The 21,725-nt window shown below is 47.0% G+C and overlaps 1 protein-coding gene across 1 annotated transcript in view; it reads right to left on the bottom strand.

Moving 5' to 3' along the window:
• LOC144500847 (VPS10 domain-containing receptor SorCS1-like) overlaps positions 1-21,725 on the bottom strand; it is an 868,860-nt gene that overhangs the window by 567,678 nt on the left and 279,457 nt on the right. The window contains exon 3 of the mRNA XM_078224322.1: positions 3,235-3,334. Within this exon, the coding sequence (XP_078080448.1) occupies positions 3,235-3,334 (100 nt within the window). The remainder of the gene's footprint in view (positions 1-3,234; positions 3,335-21,725) is intronic.

Raw genomic sequence — 21,725 nt, 5'->3', positions numbered from 1 at the left:
GAGAAGTAGTTTCTCCTCAACTCTGTTTTAAATTTGCTGCCCATTATCCTAAGACTATGACCTCTCGTCCTAGAATGCCCCACAATAGGAAGCATCTGCTCCACATCTACTTTATCCATACCTTTCAGCATCTGGTAGCCACTGTGTTTATGTGGCGAGTCCAGTTGAGTTTCTGGTCAATGGTAACCCCAAGGATGTTGACAGATTCATATAACACCTGTTCAATGGTCTAATCCAAACTGACCTTCTGAAACTCCCACTTCACAGATCTAAAAATGGACTTCAAATAGTACAATTGAAATCCATGCACCTTCTGCAGAAAGAAGAGCAAAGCTGCATTTCTCCTGGTCACGGAATATCTAAAAGCCATTCACAGCCAATGAATTGCTTCTTGATTGTCACGTAAGCTGATAAATCAGTCAGTTTATACACTGCAAGATCCTACAAAGAACTGGGAGATAAATGATCAGTTTATCTGTTTTTGATAGCGTGTCACTTGAGGGAAGAATGTTGGCCAAGTTAGAGAGAGTATTCCCTGCTCTTATACTAAAAACACCGTGAGATATTTCACAAGCACCTGTGAGAACACACCATCTCATGTTTTCTCCATAAAATGGCAACCCTCAATGATAAAATAATCCTTCAGGACCACACAGGAGTGTTACCTTGGAGTATGGGCTTAAGTCCAGAGTAGTGCATGGTCCCACAAGGCTCTGGCTCAAAGCTTTGGCAAACACACCCTGGCCATTGAAATTACATCAACAGTTCGCAGTTTGTCTCAGATTTATCCTTCTGCTAATAATAGTGAAGGATTTGACTCATTTTATAGGCTAACTCTAAGCTAACAGCTGACACTAATCAAACAGCAAATGCATGTTCATGGGTACTGACTGATCTCATAGACCACAAGAGTGTAACTTCAGTGATTTACATCTGTCTCTGAAATCCACAATACACGGCTAACCACTGAGTGAATGATTCCCCAGAATGGAGACATGAGCAGACAATCCGGGTGAACTGTGCCAATACAGATCCAGAACTTCACACTTGTACGACATTACATTGCCTTTTCCAGACTTTTCCGACTCAAGAACAGCTTCTTCCCTCCTGCCGTCAGACTTTTGAATGGACCTACTTTATATTAAGCTGACCTTTCTCGACACCGTAGCTATGATTGTAATCCTCTCCTTTCCTTCTCTATGAACAGCATGTTTTGTCTGTATAGCGCGCAAGAAACAATAATTTTCACTGTATGTTAATACACGTGACAATAATAAATCAAATCAAATCTTTGATTTCAAATCAAATCAAAGATGTACAACACTTCTGTATATTGTATATAATTATCATGTCTGACAGATATACAACACTCCCACAGTTAACATGTAATCATCCACAGTGGGGGCGATTCTCTCATCCCGCTGCACCACTCTGGTGGTGGCAGATACCCGCAATTCGCAGTGGCCGTCCGGGCCTCCACGCATCTCCTAGCTCCGGATTTCCGGCACTGTCTGATCCGTGGAAATCGGAGCGGAGCTGCATAATGTATACAGAATGTAATTTACATATATTTTAAATAGCATTAGCAGGACCGGTACTGAAATCTCCAGGCTCGCTAGCCTCTCTCCACCCAACCAGGAGTGGGTCACTTCAGTGGGGTTCACTATGGCTCCCACTTGCGGGGAGCTGGTGACCCGACCCCGCTGGAGTGAAAGGGAGGCAATCAAGGCACTTTAGATGGTCGGCCACTGGGGGGTGGAGAGGGGGGTGCCCCCCGGGCATTGCCACCTTGGCAGTGCCTGCCAGGGCCCCCTGGCATTGCCCAAGGGGCAAAATGCCAATGCTCACCAGGCATCGGGCAGTGCCAAGAGGGTGAGGACTGATGGGGATGAGGCCTGATGTGGGGGGTGGTGCCTCTGTGGGGTGGGCGATCGATGTTGGTTGGGCGGTCCTGCTGCCACTGTGTGCTTGGGCTGAGTGGTAGAGGGAGGGAGGTCAGCGATTGGGGCTGGCCATTGGGGTTGGGGGGGAGTTGGGGTCAGCCTGCTGTGGGGGGGTCAGGGCTGCAGTGGGTTTGGGGCTGTGGTGGGGTGGGGGATGTCGGGACTGTGGGGAGAGGTTGGTTTAGGGCTGCCGGTGGGGGCGACCGGGATGTCGGGCTGGGGATGGAGGGTGGTCGAAATTGGCCCAGGAGGTTTCAGGGGGCGAGCGATCGGGCCGTGGTGGGGTGGAAGGGCCGGCGATGCAGGGTCGCGGGGCTGGCCGGTAATCAAACTAGCCAACAATCGGGAGGCCGGCAGACAGGGGTCACTGCGCATGCGCCGATCTCGGCACTGACAGAACAGTGCGTGCGCAGTGGCCCGCTCAGCGTTACGCTGCCGGCCTCTCCAGCGGGAATTGCCCCCTCCCACCCCCAGTATTTTAACGTGAATCACGCTAGTGCACTCTGCACTGCACAGAGTGGGAGATTCATTTTGAAACTCCCGCTGAAAAAACCTTTGGGATTTACTCCAGTTTTTACGCAAATTCGACACTTAAAAACGTTTTGGGGAGAATCGCCCCCAACATATTCCTGTGTCTATTAAATAATCAGACACTGTTTGACGTTATAGAATAATGCACTTTGAGATGACATGAATTATTAACATATTAGCCTCACATTCTCTGCTAACTAGTCAAGACTTTGATCCTGTTCTGCTCGGCAAAGCAGCAAAGAGAGGGAACGTCAGTCAAATGTATTGAGCATGAATAAGTGCAGGCTTCTCTTTCACAAACTTCCAGACAATACATTGAAAATATCTACTCCTTCACAAAGCAGCACACCCCGTGGCACCACAAGAGGGATTAATATTGTCACCCACTATTTCAGAAAGGTAAAGAGACAGGTAATAATGCAGCGTTTCAAAGCGGGAATAAACCGGCATTGTTTTCCAAATCGATCTACAGCTGACAATTTTGTGCAGAAGCCCGGGGGTTGGAGGGACGGTGGGGGGTGGGCGGGGGTTGCCTGTCTGCTTGCTCTCACAAGTTGCTGTTAGTAAGGCAGGTGGTAAAGAGAATCCACAGCGGTCGCTCTGCCTGGCAAGCAGTTCCGCAAATTAATGACAGAGGCTTCACTTTGCAGGTGTCAAGGGCACTGTCTATTTATCTGGATGAATGTATTGATTTAAGGGGTTGATCATTGCTTTCCCTCCCATGCACAGCATCCGCGTCTGGTGAAATGATCGGCTTTACCTTCCTCTTGTTGGTCGGACAGACATACAGGTAACTCAGCACAGTTTTGAGGCCCACTTTGTCGTTGAGTTTTTCATACGTTGTCCCGTAGTCAGTTGACCTGAAATTAAAATGTGAAAAGTAAAGATGAAACGGGCTTCAGCATTTAGGGCGCCATTAGCCCTGACTTATGATATGTTTACTTACAAGAAAGCAATTTAGAATGCGGAGTTACAACACTGGATAATTCATATTCACAATAATGCACTCAGTCTCTGGAGCATTAACTGTTGTATAAAATATGCAATCTTAATCTATTGGAGCAGGATAGATGTTAATCAGAGCTGGTGATTTTATGCATCAGTTTGCTACCATCCATAGCAACACAAGGTAGAAATCACAGCATATCCTGAATAAAGAATTTAACTTTAATCAACAACTGCAGGATGATAGTCTACCATTTTTCAAGTCACTTTTATCACTTCTCAATGAATGCAAAGACTATCTCGATAATAAATCATTATTGCTCACTTCACAGCAACTTAATTAAGGTTTTTATAAAATTAGCTGAGAGCCATTTGCTCTGAGCCCTTTTCCAATCATCCACTTGTTCCTTTCAGTCTAGCTCTATATACATAAAGAAGCTTTGCTCTTATGTAGTGACTTTCTTGCTGCTTAGACGAGGGGGAATAGCTGAGGGTATTATTCGTACACAATACCATTGTGAAAAACTTTTGTAGATGTAATTCTTATGTATTTTTTTCCCCCCTGAGGTTCCTTTTCCTTGTGGCGAACTTTGTTCCAGTCAAGATGAGAGACACAAGTAGAGCAGAAGCGAATACTTTTCATACCAGGGCCAGATTCTCCAACCTTGCCCGCAACTGAGATTCTCCAGTGCTGCTGCAGATTTGGTTGAGTGCCAAATTCTCCATTCTGGCTGGCAACAATAGCAAGGAATGCGAGACTGGAGAATTTTGGCCCAGGTGTCTTCATTAAGCATTGCCAGAGTGTGGCACAGGGCAATTCTCAAGTGGTTGAATAAACTAGGATTGTTTTCACTGGAAGGATGGCGGCTGAGGGAAGACCTGATAGAGGTCTACAAAATTATGAGAGGCATTGACAGGATGGATAGTCAGAGGCTTTTTCCCAGGGTGGGAGTGTCAATTACAAGGGGGCACAGGTTCAAGGTGAGAGGGGGAAAGTTTAAGAGGGATGTGCAGGGGAAGCTTTTAGAACATAGAAAAAATACAGCACAAACAGGCCATTCGGCCCACAAGTTGCGCCGGTCATGTCCCTACCTACCTAGGCTTATATATAGGCTTACCCTCAATCCTATTAAGTCCCATGTACTCATCCAGAAGTCTCTTAAAAGACCCTATCGAGTTTGCCTCCACCACCACGGACGGCAGCCGATTCCACTCACCCACCACCCTCTGAGTGAAAAACCTACCCCTGACATCTCCTCTGTACCTACTCCCCAGCACCTTAAACCTGTGTCCTCTCGTAGCAGCCATTTAAGCCCTGGGAAAAAGCGGCACGGTAGCACAGTGGTTAGCACTGCTGCTTCACAGCTCCAGGGTCCCGGGTTCGATTCCCGGCTCGGGTCACTATCTGTGCGGAGTTTGCACATTCTCCTCGTGTCTGCGTGGGTTTCCTCCGGGTGCTCCGGTTTCCTCCCACAGTCCAAAGATGTGCGGGTTAGGTTGATTGGCCAGGTTAAAAATTGCCCCTGAGAGTTCTGAGATGCATAGGTTAGCGGGATTAGCGGGTAAATATGTGGGGGTAGGGCCTGGGTGGGATTGTGGTTGGTGCAGACTCGATGGGCCGAATGGCCTCCTTCTGCACTGTAGGGTTTCTATGATTTCTATGAATCCACCTGATCTATACCTCAACATCTTGTACACCTCTATCAGGTCACCTCTCATCCTTCGTCTCTCCAAGGAGAAAAGACCGAGCTCCCTCAACCTATCCTCATAAGGCATGCCAGCCAATCCAGGCAACATCCTTGTAAATCTTCTCTGCATCCTTTCAATCATTTCCACATCCCTCCTGTAATGAGGCGACCAGAACTGAGTACAGTACTCCAAGTGGGGTCTGACGAGGGTCTTATAAAGCTGCATTATTATCTCCCGACTCCTAAACTCAATCCCTCGATTGATGAAGGCCAGCACACCATACACCTTTTTAACCACCTCCTCGACCTGCGAGGCCTATTTAAGGGTCCTATGGACCCAGACCCCAAGGTCCTTCTGATCCTCTACACTGCTAAGAGTCTTACCCTTGATATTATACTCCTTCATCCCATTTGACCTGCCAAAATGGACCACTACACATTTATCCGGGTTGAAGTCCATCTGCCACTTCTCTGCCCAGTCTTGCATCCTATCTATGTCACGCTGCAGCTTCTGACATCCCTCCAACCTATCCACAACACCACCAACCCTTCGTGTCGTCGGCAAACATACCAACCCATCCCTCCACTTCCTCATCCAGGTCATTTATGAAAATGACAAACAGCAAGGGTCCCAGAATAGATCCCTGGGGCACTCCACTGGTGACCAGCCTCCATTCAGAAAAAGACCCATCTACAACCACTCTCTGCCTTCTGCAGGCAAGCCAGTTCTGGATCCACAAGGCAACAGCCTCTTGGATCCCATGCCCTCTCACTTTCTCAAGAAGTCTTGCATGGGGGACCTTATCGAATGCCTTGCTGAAGTCCATGTAAACCACATCTACCGCTTTTCCTTCGTCAATGTGTTTAGTCACATTTTCAAAGAACTCCACCAGGCTCGTCAGGCACGATTTGCCTTTGACAAAGCCGTGCTGACTACTTTTGAGCATACTAAACTTCTCTAAATGTTCATAAATCTTGTCCCTCCGGATCTTCTCCATCAACTTACCAACCACTGAGGTTAGACTCACCGGTCGGTAATTTCCTGGGCTATCCCTATTCCCTTTCTTGAATATAGGAACCACATCCGCAATCCTCCAATCCTCCGGAACCTCTCCTGTTTCCATCGACGATGCAAAGATCATCACCAGAGGCTCTGCAATCTCTTCCCTCGCCTCCCACAGTAACCTGGGGTACATCCTATCCGGTCCCAGCGACTTATCTATCTTGATGCTATTCAAAATTTCCAACACATCCTCTTTCTTAATGTCCACATGCTCAATCTTTTCAGTCCGCCTCAATCCTGTAGTACAACCACCCAAGTCTTTTTCCACCGTGAATACCGAGGTAAAGTATTCATTAAGCACCTCTGCTATTTCTTCCGGTTCTGTACAGACTTTCTCACCTTCACATTTTATAGGTCCTATTCCTTCACATCTCATCCTTTTACTCTTCACATATTTATAGAACGCCTTAGGGTTCTCCTTAATCTTACCTGCCAAGGCCTTCTCGTGACCCCTTCTGGCTCTCCTAATTTCTTTCTTAAGTCCCTTCCTACAAGCCGTATACTCATCTAGATCCCTATCATCGCCTAGCTCTCTGAACCTTTTGTACGCTTTCCTTTTCTTTTTGACTAGGTTCAGCGCAGCTTTCGTGCACCACGGTTCCCGTAACCTACCAAAACCTCCCTGTCTCATCGGAACGTTGTCATGCAGAACTCCAGACAAATATTCCTTGAAAATTTGCCACTTTACTTCGGTACTTTTCCTCGAGAATGCCTCCTTCCAATTTATACCTCTAATCTCCTGCCTGATGGCTTCATATTTCCCCTTACTCCAGATAAACACTTTCCTAGCTTGCCTGATCCTATCTCTTTCCAATGCTAGCGTAAAGGAGATAGAGTTATGATCACTATCCCCAAGATGCTCCCCCACTGAGAGATCCGACATCTGTCCAGGCTCATTAGCCAGTACCAGATCGAGTACAGCCTCTTCTCTTGTAGGCTTATCCACATGCTGTGTCAGGAAACCCTCCTGAACACACCTAACAAACTCCTCCCCATCCAAACCCCTTACCCGAGGGGTATTCCAATCGATGTTTGGGAAATTAAAGTCTCCCATCACAACAACCCTGTTATTACTACATCTCTCCAGGATCTGTTTCCCTATCTGCTCCTCAACATCCCTGTTACTATTGGGCGGCCTGTAGAAAACACCCAGCAAAGTTATCGACCCCTTCCCGCTCCGAACTTCCACCCACAGAAACTCCATAGACAATCCCTCCACGGCTTCCACCTTCTCTACAGCTGTGACACTATCCCTGATCAGCAATGCCACTCCCCCCACTCTTTTGCCTCCCTCTCTGTCCTTTCTGAAACATCTGAAACCCAGCACCTGAAGTATCCAGTCCTGTCCCTGTCCCCAAGTCTCCGTAATGGCAGAGAGTGGTGGGTGCCTGGAACGCGCTGCCAGAGGAGGTGGTGGAAGCAGGCACATTAACAACATTTAAGAGGCATCTGGGTGGGTACATGAATAGGGAGGGAATAGAAGGAAATGGACCGAGTAAGGGCAGAAGGTTTTTTTAAGTTTAGTTAGGGCATCATGATTGGCATGGGCTTTGGAGGGCCGAAAGTCCTGTCCCTGTGCTGTACTTTTCTTTGTTCGAAATTTTCTCTTCTCTGCCCTTGAATATACCTTGACATACAACCTCAAAAATTGCGAGTTACTTGTGTCACGTAACCATTCTCCACTTACTGCATTTAACTGGAAAAATCGCCACTTTTATCAGGAGATGTCAAGCTTATGAGCTCTGCCGTGAGGAGCTGGTTAAATAGACTCTGTTTGCTGATTGCTGAGTAAATAGTAAGAGTTTTAACAACACCAGGTCAAAGTCCAACAGGTTTATTTGGTAGCAAATACCATTAGCTTTCGGAGCACTGCTCCTTCGTCAGATGGAGTGGAAATGTGCTCTCAAACAGGGCACAAAGACACAAAATCAAGTTACAGAATACTGATTAGAATGCGAATCCCTACAACCAACCAGATCTTAAAGATACAGACAATGTGGGTGGAGGGAGCATTAAGTACAGGTTAAAGAGATGTGTATTGTCTCCAGACATGAGAGCCCGCAAGTCCAGGAGGCAAGCTGTGGGGGTTACTGATAATGTGACATAAATCCAACATCCCGGTTTAGGCCCACAGCTTGCCTCCTGGACTTGCGGGCTATCATGTCTGGAGACAATACACATCTCTATAACCTGTGCTTAATGCTCCCTCCACCCACATTGTCTGTATCTTTAAGATCTGGTTGGCTGTAGGGATTCGCATTCTAATCAGTATTCTGTAACTTGATTTTGTGTCTTTGTGCCCTGTTTGAGAGCACATTTCCACTCCATCTGACGAAGGAGCAGCGCTCCGAAAGCTAATGGTATTTGCTACCAAATAAACCTGTTGGACTTTAACCTGGTGTTGTTAAAACTCGTACTGTGTTCACCCCAGTCCAACGCCGGCATCTCCACATGCTGCGTAAATAGGCAAGGTTTTCTGTTAAGTAGATCTTCTTCTGCAAGTCTCATGCCCTCCACCACTTCCAAACCATTGGCTGACACAGTGGGTGGGATTTCCCATCATCCCACCCTCCCGCAGTGTATGATACAACCATGGAGATGGCCCACCATTGTCTGTGAAACTTGTGAGGGTTGCTAAAGTTAAAGTCAAGTGTAGTATCGACATAAGTCATGAGGTTACATTTTAGCTTCATTTGAAGCAATGTTTAAAAGCGGCATCTCGTCCTTTTGGCTAAGATGCAAATGAGATCAAGCCTTGGAGGAGGTGTAATGCCTACTCCAATCAGCTTGGATCATGTAGATCAAGCCCAAGACAAGGAGGTGAGAGCCCTGTCTTGTCAGCTTGGATCGGGAATGTCTCACTTGTTGAGACTCTGAATTGGACTTGATTTGATTGAATTGGATTTTTAAAAAAGTTTATTTATTAGTCACAAGTGGGTTTACATTAACATTGCAATGAAGTTACTGTGAAAATCCCCCAGTTGCCACACTCCGGCGCCTGTTCAGGTACACTGAGGGAGAATTTATCATAGCCGATTTACCTAACCTGCACATCTTTGGACTGTGGGAGGAAACCGGAGCACCCGGAGGAAACCCACGCAGACACGGGGAGAACGTGAAAACTCCACACAGACAGTGACCCAAGCCAGGAATTGAACCTAGGTCCTTTGTGCTGCGAGGCAGCAGTGCTAACCACTGTGCCACCCCATTTGTTTGTGCTGTCAGTGGGACTGGAAGGTCCTGCTGTCAGAAAGCTCTTCAGCAAATGTGTTGGAAATCACCTCCGAAGCAATAAAAGCACGTTCTTAGAACCAAGCCCCGTGAGCAAAAAAAACACCTTTCTCTTAGGTGAGGCAGCAGCTGTCCGATCTCAGTATTTACAGGCCTTTTTTTTGCCTATTAATTCCACAGTCCTGACAAGTCTTCCTGTCCTCTCACTTCTCTCAACTTGACCGATACCAGAAAGCCAACATGTTCAGAGTTAAAGGCAGAATTCTGAATTAGACCTATAGTTAGTGAACATGTGACATGTGTAAACATTGGATCCACTTAGCGCACGGGGGTAACCCACCCACCCCCGCTAATTTACGTGCCCCAGTTAAATGTCCAAATCTGTGGATTTCTGGTGTTTAATCCAACCACCCACACAGCAACCCACCCACCCTGACAGGTTACAATTCAGCACCAGGGAATCTCCATTAAAATCAAGGTCATCGCAAATTTCCTGAATGAATGCCACTGCGATCAGTGTTGCAGCGAAGACAGGGATGGGGTTGATGGTCCCTTGGGTGACCCTGCAATGACCTGACTTATGGACTCAAAGAATCTATCTGCAGTTCAATTTACGAGTTTTCAAGTAAAACTGGAGGAAATTGCTTTGACTACCAGCTGGGAGATTTATCGGGATTTCATTACCTTGGTCAATTAGTCAGCAGTTTATTATTGTAGTCGGATATAATGAACGGATTTAATCTGTAGCTTGTGACCGTAACATTTCAAACCATGCAAAAAAGTTTTGTTTGCAGCACTAAAGGGACCATGAGTTGATTGGATCCTTTTTAAGCCTCATTCCAGATTGAAGTCCTTTCTGTACTGAATCCTACACCAAAAAGATTCTCCAGAGCCTGGGCAGGGGCCAAGTAGATTAGCTCAACCATATGGCTTAAAGAAGGATAATCAGTGGGGCGGCATGGTGGCACAGTGGTTAGCACTGCTGCCTCATAGCGCCAGGAACCCGGGTTCAATTCCCGGCTTGGGTCACTGTCTGTGCGGAGTCTGCACATTCGCCCCAAGTCTGTGTGGTTTCCTCCAGATGCTCCAGTTTCCTCCCACAGTCTGAAAGACGTGCTGGTTCGGTGCATTGGCTATACTAAATCCTCCCTCAGTGTACCTGAACAGGTGCCAGAGTGTGGCAACTTGGGGATTTTCACAGTAACTTCATTGCAGTGTTAATGTAAGCCTACTTGTGACACTAATGAATCTTTGCTGTGCTTTACAAATGAATGCGAGCGCCATTCATGCCAGCAGGTCCCGCTGCAGTGAATGGAGATTTTGCTAAGTGCCAAACTCTCCATCCTCGCTTGCAGAGGCGGCGGGCTTTGAACGCTGGAAAATTACAGCCATACAGTAAATTTTGGCTGGGGTTTTCCAGCCCCGCTCATCCCAAAACTGGAAAAGGCCACCCGAGGTCAACAGACCTTTGCATGTTCCACCTCCCCCCACTCCCCCTGTCCGTTACGATACCCGTGGCAGGCGGGACGGGAAAATTCCCCTCTTTGTGTTATCGGCCACGCTACCAACCGGAATTCTCTACCAAACGGAATTCCTGATGATCCCCCCAATATGAATTGTCATTTCACCAACCGGAATCAATTACAAAGCCATCCAGAATCCATATCTGGATAACGTAACATTTTATAATGTACTGTTGATGATTTGGAGTGCTTTCAAATTACTCTATGCTGCAAGTAATGTGCGATATTCCATCAGCAAATGGGACTCTTCATTCACCAACATTTTTGAATGTCGGATGTGGATGATAAAGAATTGTCTGTATATTGAATATCTTCCAAAGGACACATATTGGGCTGAGGTTCAATATATATTACAGCTTTGTTTTTAAAACATTTGTGTATGGGATGTGGGTATAACTGGCAAGGCCGGCATTTTTTGCCTATCTTTCATTGCCCTTGAACTGGATGGCTTGCTCAGTCATTGCAGAGGGCAGTTAAGTCTCCGGAGTCACATGTAGGCCAGACCTGGTAAGGACGGCAGATTTCCTCTCCTATGGTTAACTAGGTGAGTTTCTGCAACAATTGACAATGGTCAACGGGATGGCACAGTGGCACAGTGGTTAGCACTGCTGCCTCACAGCATCGGGGACCCGGGTTCAATTCCCGCTTTGGGTCACCGTCTATGCTGAGTACGCACGTTCTTCCCGTGTCTGCGTAGGTTTCCCCCGGGTGCTCTGGTTTCCTCCCACAGTCCGAAAGCGGTGCTAGTCAGGTGCATTGGCCATGCTAAATTCTCCCTCAGTGTGCCCGAACGGGCACCGGAGTGTGGCGACTCGGGGATTTTCATAGTAACTTAATTGCAGTGTTAATGTATGCCTTTGTGTGACAATAATAAATAAACTTTATCATTAGACTTTTGATTCCAGATTTTTTAAAATTGTATTTATTTTTATTGTATTTTGAACCCGGGGTCCCCGGAGCATTTTCCTGGGTCCCTGGATTACTAGTCCAATGACAATAACACTATCTCCCCTGTGAAACTTTAAATGCAAAAACCAATACACACGTTGAAATCTCTCTCATCGTCCAGTGTTATAAATATACTCACTGTTTTTATCTTGCTTCCAGTGTTATGAACGGCCACAGTTATACGGCCAATTAAAAACTCTGCATAGCACTAATGTCTTTGCATATTCAGCAATATTGTAAATAAATTAACTATTTAATATAGGCAATGTGGATCAGGGAATTCTTGGGGGTAGTTAAGACAGCCATGCAACAGATAGGCACACTGCAAACAAACAGCGAATAACTTTTTGCAGGGAATCCTAACTTTTTTTTATTCATTCATGGGGCATGGGCATCACTGGCTGGCCAGCATTTATTGCCCACACCTAGTCGCCCTTGAACTGAATGGCATTTCAGAAGGCAGTTGAGAGTCAACCACATTGCTGTGGGTCTGGAGTCACATGTAGGCCAAACCAAGTAAAGACCGCAGATTTCCTTCCCTAGAGGACATTAGCGAACCAGATGGGTTTTTCTGACAATCGACAATGGTTTCATGGTCATCAGTAGATTCTTAATTCCAGATTTTTATTATTGAATATAAATTCCACTATCTTCCACGGCAGGATTTGAACCCAGTTCTCCAGAACATTAGCTGAGTTTCTGGATTAATAGTCCAACGATAATACCACGAGGCCATTGCCTCCCCTGAGGGATAAACCCACAAGCTAGGTCTGAGGGCACCAAGAGAATGCTTTGTCTTGTTATCACTGAAGTTGACTAATGAGGTACTCATTGGCAGAAGTAAACAGATGTTCCGCTGGATTGAATACTGCTGTATTCTTGTGAGACGGACATCTCCCAGTCTCACCGCTTTCGGACTGTGGGAGGAAACCAGAGCACCCGGGGGAAACCTACGCAGACACGGGAAGAACGTGCGTACTCCGCATAGACGGTGACCCAAAGCGGGAATTGAACCCGGGTCCCGATGCTGTGAGGCAGCAGTGTTAACCACTGTGCCACCGTGCCATCCCGTTGACCATTGTCAATTGTTGCAGAAACTCACCTGGTTAACCATAGGAGAGGAAATCTGCCATCCTTACCTGGTCTGGCCTACATGTGATTCCGGAGACTTAACTCCCCTCTGCAATGACTGAGCAAGCCATCCAGTTCAAGGGCAATGAAAGACAGGCAAAAAATGCCGGCCTTGCCAGTTACACCCACATCCAATGCACAAATGCTTGTCTCTCTCCTGCAGCCTCCTGGCACAGAGGAATTGGAATACACCCAACAAGGATGGAATCGCTGCCTAATTGCTCAAGCACACAAAACCCAACTATTGCCAGACTTTTACAGCTTTCCCCTTTTCTGCTGGAGAGTTGGCTCCGCTCCACAGGAAGTGCGTGATGCAAAAAACCATCACGCTGTACAAAAACAATGGCGAGAGAGGGAACTGCATCGCCTTCAAAGAACAAAGAACAAAGAACAGTACAGCACAGGAAACAGGCCCTTCGGCCCTCCAAGCCTGTGCCGCTCCTTGGTCCAACTAGACCAATCGTTTGTATCTCTCCATTCCCAGGCTGCTCATGTGGTTATCCAGGTAAGTCTTAAACTATGTCAGCGTGCCTGCCTCCACCACCCTACTTGGCAGCGCATTCCAGGCCCCCACCACCCTCTGTGTAAAAAACGTCCCTCTGATGTCTGAGTTATACTTCGCCCCTCTCAGCTTGAGCCCATGACCCCTCGTGATCGTCACCTCCGACCTGGGAAAAAGCTTCCCACTGTTCACCCTATCTATACCCTTCATAATCTTGTATGCCTCTATTAGATCTCCCCTCATTCTCCGTCTTTCCAAGGAGAACAACCCCAGTCTACCCAATCTCTCCTCATAGCTAAGACCCTCCATACCAGGCAACATCCTGGTAAACCTTCTCTGCACTCCCTCCAATGCCTCCACGTCCTTCTGGTAGTGCGGCGACCAGAACTGGATGCAGTACTCCAAATGTGGCCTAACCAGCGTTCTATACAGCTGCATCATCAGACTCCAGCTTTTATACTTCAAGGGCATCCCACTCCTGGGTGTTGTGTGGAAGGCCTTTGCTAGGTTCATATTGAAAAGACACCATCTACTTGCAAAGTGAGTGTGGCCAGAAACAGTAGTTTCCATGCTGAATACTGCAGACATGATCTCCATACCACAGGAGAAGTATAAGGAGCAGGGTATGCTTCTTACCTAAGGCATTCAACACCATTTGCAGAGCAGGACGCTACAAGATGTGGGGGAAAATTGGCTGACCTCTCAGACTAGACAGGGTAGATGCAGGGAGGATGTTCCCGATGGTGGGGGTGTCCAGAACCAGGAGTCTGAGGATTCAGGGTAGACCATTTAGAACGGAGATGAGGAGACATTTCTTCACCCAAAGAGTGGTGCGCCTGTGGAATTCATTACCACAGGAAGTAGTTGATGCCAAAACATTGAATGTATTCAAGAGGCGGCTGGATATAGCACTTGGGGTGAATGGGATCAAAGGTTATGGGGAGAAAGCAGGATTAGGCTATTGAGTTGGACGATCAGCCATGATGGTGATGAATGGTGGAGCAGGCTCGAAGGGCCAAATGGCCTCCCCCTGCTCCTATCATCTATGTTTCTATGTTTCAGTCTCATTTGCTACTTCCATGACAATGCGCACTGAACTGTACCATTTGATGGCTCCACTTCTGACAGCTTCAAAGTGAAGAATTGAGTAAAACAGGGCTGGGTCCTGTTTGGTATCTTTTCCTCCATGCGCCTGGTCTTTGCATTTCCTGCAGATATGAAAGGAGTCTAGTTGCACAGATAGCAAGCTCTACAGGACTGAAAGCAAAGTCAAAAGCATATTGCATCAGTGGCCACACGGAAACTCAGCTGCAAAGACTAATGGGACTGTCTCTCCCACACCTGTAAATGGTTCTCCCTGACTGTTACCATCCAGAAAATCGTGGTAATGGGGCCAAGTAGCGCACCTCCACTTCTGATTACACTAAATAATGCTCCGTAGGATGTGATTAGCAAATTCTGCTACCTTGGTGACAGACAGGGTGGCACAGTGGTTAGCACTGTTGCCTAACAGCACCAGGGACCTGCGTTCAATTCCCGGCTCAGGTCACTGTCTGTGTGGAATTTGCACAATCTCTGGCCAGAGCCAGAGATCTGAAGGACACCCAAATCTCCACTTGAGGGATTTGTTCAAATCATAGAACCCTACAGTGCAGTAGGAGGCCATTCGGCCCATCGAGCCTGCACGACAACAATTCCACCCAGTCCCTATCCCCGTTACCCGACATATTCACCCTTCTTATCTCTCTGACCACTAAGGGGCAATTTAGCATGGCCAATCCATCTAACCCACACGTCTTTGGAGTGTGGGAGGAAACCGGAGCACCCGGAGGAAACCCACACAGACAAGGGGAGAAACGTGCAAACTCCTCACAGACAAACACCCAAGGCTGGAATTGAACCTGGGTCCCTGGCGCTGTGAGGCAGCAGTGCTAACCACTGTGCCACCGTGCCAGCCTAAAGCGTGACATGAAATCCTAAACGTTGATTATTGCGCTTGGGAGTCACCAGCTGACAAGAGAGAGAAGTTACGGCATCTCCATTGAGCTGACGTACACCACCAATGGCTACAGCGGCTTGGCAACAGCTGCCAACGCCAACAATAACAACCCACAACCACACCTGGTAACCTGCGGTACTTGAGCCCGACCTCGCCTAGCACAGTGGTTAGCACTGCTGCTTCACAGCTCCAGGGCCCTGGGTTCGATTCCCTGCTCGGGTCACTGTCTGTGTGGAGTTTGCACATTCTCCTCGTGTCTGCATGGGTTTCCTTCGGGTGCTCCGGTTTCCTCCCACAGTCCAAAGATGTGCGGGTTAGGTTGATTGGCCAGGTTAAAAAAAAAAAATGCCCCTTAGAGTCCTGAGATGTGTAGGTTAGAGGGATTAGTGGGTAAATATGTGGGGGTAGGGCCTGGGTGGGATTGTGGTCGGTGCAGACTCGATGGGCCGAATGGCCTCCTTCTGCACTGTAGGGTTTCTATGATTTCTATGAATTGGCTTCTCCAGATTTCAGCAAAGGTGCTCCATATGAAGACACTCCATCCTAAACGGATCGTTTGCTGCCTGTCCATCATCCTTCATTGATGGAACGTGCCAAGACAAATCAATAAAGATAAGTGCTAGCAATATCTGTACACAATGGATTTAACCAGTAAGAGTCTTTGGAAGAAAGGAAATGGATGGCTATAAAAAGGTACAAATTTCATACAGTAATTTCTGATATTTGTGCCGGATTGAAACTTAGTGACCCCCTTGATAGGATCAGCAATTGAAATCTGACATTCTGATAATTCTTCAAGGTCACATTTCTTTCTGTCAGAAATTACTGGTGGGTCCGGTCTGATAAATATCGGGGTGTTCGAAATGAAGCTGATCGCAAAACTCCAGCACCCACTCAGACATTGGCCACACCAGTTCTGCTTTGCTGCTGTAATCACTGAGTGGTGTACAAGTTAGAAATCCGGGAAATTTTAATGCAGGCTTGGGGTGGCACAGTGGTTAGCACTGCTGCCTCACAGTGCCAGGGAACCAGGTTCAATTCCAGTCTTGGCTGAATGTTTGTGTGGAGTTTGCATAGTTTCCCTGGAGTTTCCTCCCCCACTCCAAAGATGTGCAGGTTGGGTGGATTGGCCATGCTAAATTGCCCTTTAGCTTCCTGGAAAAAATCTGAGGTCACGTACCAACCTACTCAAGAACAGTTTCTTGTCTGCTGTATCAGACTTTTGAACGGACCTACCTTATATTAAGCTGATCTTTCTCTACACCCTAGCTATGACTGTAACACTACGTTCTGCATCCTCTCCTTTCTTCCTCTATGAACAGTATGCTTTGTCTGTATAGCGCTCAAAAAACAGTGCTTTTCACTGTACACCAATAAATAGATATGACAATAATAAATCAAATCAAAATCAAAAAGATTGTAGGTTAGAAGCATTACGATGGGAAATATGTAGGGTTATGGGGATAGGGCGGGGGGAAGGGCCTGGGTAAGATACTCTGTCAGAGAGTTGGTGTAGGCTTGATGGGCTGAATGGCCTCTTCTGCACTGTTAGGGGTTCTATGATTCAATGATGAAGTTCACAGCAAGGCAGGGGAATGGGACGTTTGAGCCTCCAGTCCATCGTGAATGTGCCTAAATTGGGCAGCACGGTGGCACAGTGGTTAGCACTGCTGCCTCACAGCGTCAGGGACCCGCGCTCAATTCCCAGCTTGGGTGACTGACTGTGTGGAGTTTACACGTTCTCCCCATGTCTGCCTGGGTTTCCTCCATGTGCTCCGGTTTCCTCCCACAGTCCAAAGATGTACAGGTTAGGTGCATTGACCATGCAAAATTGCCCCTTAGTATCAGGAGGACTGTGGGATAGGGCCTGGGTGGGATTGAAGTTAGTGCAGACTTGATGGGCCGAATGGCCTCCTTCTGCACTGTAGGATTCTATGATCCAGTTTAACCAGGAGAGTTCGGGAGTTGGGCGACTGAGCTGTTCTTGAGAGGTGGGTAAGCAATTAAAATATTTAAACAAGACTACAATGCTCAGAATACAGAAGCTACGTAGATTGAACGTCTCTGAGCCGTTTTCCAGGGATTGCGAAAACTGGCAGCTGAAGTGAGACTAGTCTGTTAGCTGCAGTGGTTAAGTCCTATTCCAAACCTTCTTATGGGCCAGGAAGAGCAGGAATGCTTCTCCCAAGTTAACCTGGAATCAGTCGGCACACTCCTGATCTCACCCTTCCTCTCTCCTCTCCAGCTTCTGGCTGCAGTTTTGAACATCAGGTTCACAACCGGCCAACAAGAAGACTCTCAATCTCAACCACATGTGAGGGGAAACTGAGGAAAAGCATCTCCAAACAAGGTCTTCTCTTTCCCTTTACTTCAGTTTTTCCCAGCCACTGACAACTCTCCCTGTTCCTTCCTGATTTCCAGAAACATTGGGGCCATCATCATCTCCTCAAATTTGGACCCCATCATTTTACTTCAAATGCTCCTCGCTTGTCGGAGCACATCTTAAAGCTCTTTGTTTTAAAGAGGAGGAGGTGATGGCCTAGTGGCATTATCACTCGACTATTAATCCCGTAACTCAGCTAATGATCTGGAGACCTGGGTTCAAATGCCTTCACGGCAGGTGGTGGAATTTGAATTCAATAAAAATGATCTGGAATTAAGAATCTATTGCTGGCCATGAAACCTTTGTCGATTGTCGGAAGAACCCATCTGGCTCACTAATGTCGTTTTGGGAAGGAAATCTGCCATCCTTGCCTGGTCTGAGGAACGGTTGAGGACTCTGGGACTGTACTTGTTGGAGTTTAGAAGGATGAGGGGGGGATCTTACTGTAACTTACAGAATACTGAGAGGCCTGGATACAGTGGATGAGGAGAGGATGTTTCCACTAGTAGGAACAACTAGAACCAGAGGGCACAACCTCAGACTAAAGGGACTATCCTTTAAAACAGAGATGAGGAGGAATACTTTCAGCCAGAGGGTGGTGAATCTGTGGAACTCTTTGCCGTAGATGGCTGTGGAGGCCACGTCATTGAGTGTCTTAAAGACAGAGATAGATAGGTTCTTGATTAATAAGGGGATCAGGGGTTATGGGGAAAAGGCAGGAGAATGGGGATGAGAAAAATATCAGCCATATTTGAATGGCGGAGCAGACTCGATGGGCCAAGTGGCCTAATTCTGCTCCTACGTCTTATGGTCTGGCCTACATGTGACTCCAGAGTGACAGCAATCGATTGACTCTCAACCCCAATGGGCAATAGCTGCTGGCCAGCCAGCGACACCCATGTCCCACGAATGAATAAAAAAATGAAACACTTAATAAGAAGGCAAAAAGGAATAATGAAGAAAACTTGGTTGAGAGGGACAAAAACACATTAGAAATGGTGGAGTTTCATGAGGTTTGGGAAACAAGGATGGAGGCAACACGATGGAGGATACCAGGAGTTTAAGAGGATGACAGTACAATGGCTGAATGAGCAATCAGCCATGGTAAACTAGAGACATCAGAGACAAGGTGAAGCTCTTTATCAGAACTGTGGATGGTGTATGTGGTGATGGAAAGCAGGAGGGGGTTTACAAGGTGAATGGGGTGAGATTACAGGGAGGTTTGAAAGTAATCCCCAAAAATTGTGAACTTAATTGGCTTAGCCACAGGAGCTCCTTGGAGCATAGTGAGGGACTTAACATGGGTTGTGGAGTTTTGGATGAGTTGAATCTTGTGGCGGGTCGAGGCTAGGAGAACATTTGAGGTGACGAAAGCTTGGACCAGGTTTTTGATATTGACTGCATGGAACTGACAAGGTGCCTGGAGCAAGTAAAGGTCATGTGATGCATCAGCTGTGCCTTACTATGTAGGCCTTCAAAATTGCTGAAAAGAGAGACATGTTGCCAAAGTTTTTCATCTTGCACTCTTCAGGATAAACACAAGAATAGATCATTTCAACCATCACAACCACTGGCAGAAGAAAAAGGTACTGTCTCATTGGCAAGTCGACTCTGATTGATCGAGCTGTTGCCATGGAGAAAGCAGTGGGGAACTATAGGCTCCGCAAGCCCCTGGGTAATTCAAAAAAGGCACAAGGCTTGAACATGTTCCTTTCGTTTGCAGATAGTGGGTCGCTGCATCTGAATGTGTATCACTTCTAGCGAATGAATAGAGTGGATGTGGGAAAGATGGGTGAGACTAGGATCCAAGGGCAAAGCCTCAGAATAAAGGGACGTCCCTTTAGATAAGGATGAATTTCTTCAGTCAGAGGGTGGAGAATCTATGGAATTCATTGCCGCAGAAGGCTGTGGAGGCCAGGTCATTGAGTGTATTTAGGACACAGATAGATAGGTTCTTGATTGGTAAAGGGATCAAAGCTTATGGGGAAAAGTGGAGTTGAGAGTGGGGTTGAGAAACTTATTAGCCGTGACTGAATGGCGGAGTAGATTCGTTGGGCTGAATGGCCTAATTCTGATCCTATATCTTATGGTCTTATGGTCTAAGTGTGAAAGACCTTGTTACACCTTTTTCATGCCCTTGGCCTAACCCCTGCTTAATAGAGTTTCTGTTCAATTTCTTTATGAATAGAACATAGAACAAATACAGCACAAACAGGCCCTTTGGCCCACAAGTTGCGTCGGTCATGTCCCTAACTACCCAGGCTTGTATATAGGCTTACCTGAACCCTCAATCCTATTAAGTCCCATGTATTCATGCAGAAGTCTCTTAAAAGACCCTATCGAGTTTGCCTCCACCACCACTGGCGACAGCCGATTCCACTCACCCACCACTCTCTGAGTGAAAAACTTACCCCTGACATCTCCTCTGTACCTACTCCCCAGCACCTTAAACCTGTGTCCTCTCGTAGCAGCCATTTCAGCCCTGGGAAAAAGCCTCCGAGAATCCACCCGATCGATACCTCTCAACATCTTGTACACCTCTATCAGGTCACCTCTCATCCTTCGTCTCTCCAAGGAGAAAAGACCGAGCTCCCTCAACCTATCCTCATAAGGCATGCCAACCAATCCAGGCAACATCCAGGAATGAGCTAAATGATTCTGCACTCAGCGTACTGGATAGCTATTAAGCCCCCAGAGAAACAGATTTTAATTATGAATAGGTTTCCGTCGAATTTAGGCAGTAGCTGTGTTCTTTTCAGCTTGGAAGCATATCCCTCATTTCTCTTATCCTGGTTCAACACAAATTCATCCACCTTATCGATTCCTTCTCTCATTTTAACAAGTCAGGTTGTGTTCCATGCTTAATATTTTTTTCCCAATGAGGACGCATTTATCTTGCTCAGATATCTCTCGCTCCAAGGTCTGATATACAGAAGCAACCCTGTCACCTCCCTCTGAATCGTTGCTGCTACCTGTATATCTTTGGCATCGACAATGGGTATAAATGGACAATTTACTCCAGTCACATATTTATCAATGTTTTGTAATACAACGCAGGAAAAAAGCATATTGAACACAAGAAGTTTCCAGTTCAGTGACTCTTTATTTCACTGACACCAAACATATTAAGTAAAAAAGGCTATCTTAAGGAGACAAAAAAAAATCAGTTGAGAGCCCAACTCAGAGACGAAAGTGCTAGGAAAACGCAACAAGTCTGGCAGAATCTGTGGTGAGAGAAACGGAGTTAGAGGGGTGAATTTTCCTGTTCCGCCCGCTATGGGAATCGGAGCATTCGAGGGACAGACCATGGAAAGGTCCCTTGACCTCGGGTGGGATTTTCCGGTTTCGGGGCGAACGCATCCGGAAAATCCTGCCCAATGTCTTCGAGTCCGATATTACTGGGATTAAAGAGAGGTAAGGATGCGAGGGAGGTGGAGGAAAATGGAAGGGCAGGGATAGGTTAGAGGGTGGGGGAGATCTTCTCTGACCTTCCCTTTTGCTCCACCTGACTCACAACCCCACTTTCTTAACATCATTAAACTCACTGGCCGGAACTCTACCACCTCGCTAGCCACGGAATCGGAGCGGGTGATGGTCCATCAGCAGAAATCTCCCTTGACCTCGGGCGGGAACTTCCGATCTCGCCCGAGCGAGGCCGTAAAGTACCTCCCGTTATGTCTCTACCTCTGAATCAAATGGTCGTGAACTCCTGGGACTTCAATACAACAATCTGTATAATCTGTCAAAGAAATAAGACACGAGGGCCAGAATCTTACCAATGTTCACGCCCGCAGGGTTTTCCCACCCTGCCGCAGTGAATGGAGATTTGGCTGGCCAC

The sequence above is a fragment of the Mustelus asterias genome, chromosome 11, assembly GCF_964213995.1.
Source record: "Mustelus asterias chromosome 11, sMusAst1.hap1.1, whole genome shotgun sequence".
Taxonomy (NCBI): domain Eukaryota; kingdom Metazoa; phylum Chordata; class Chondrichthyes; order Carcharhiniformes; family Triakidae; genus Mustelus; species Mustelus asterias.
The sequence above is the reverse complement of the archived record's forward strand: the minus strand, read 5'-3'. Positions and strand labels throughout refer to the sequence as shown.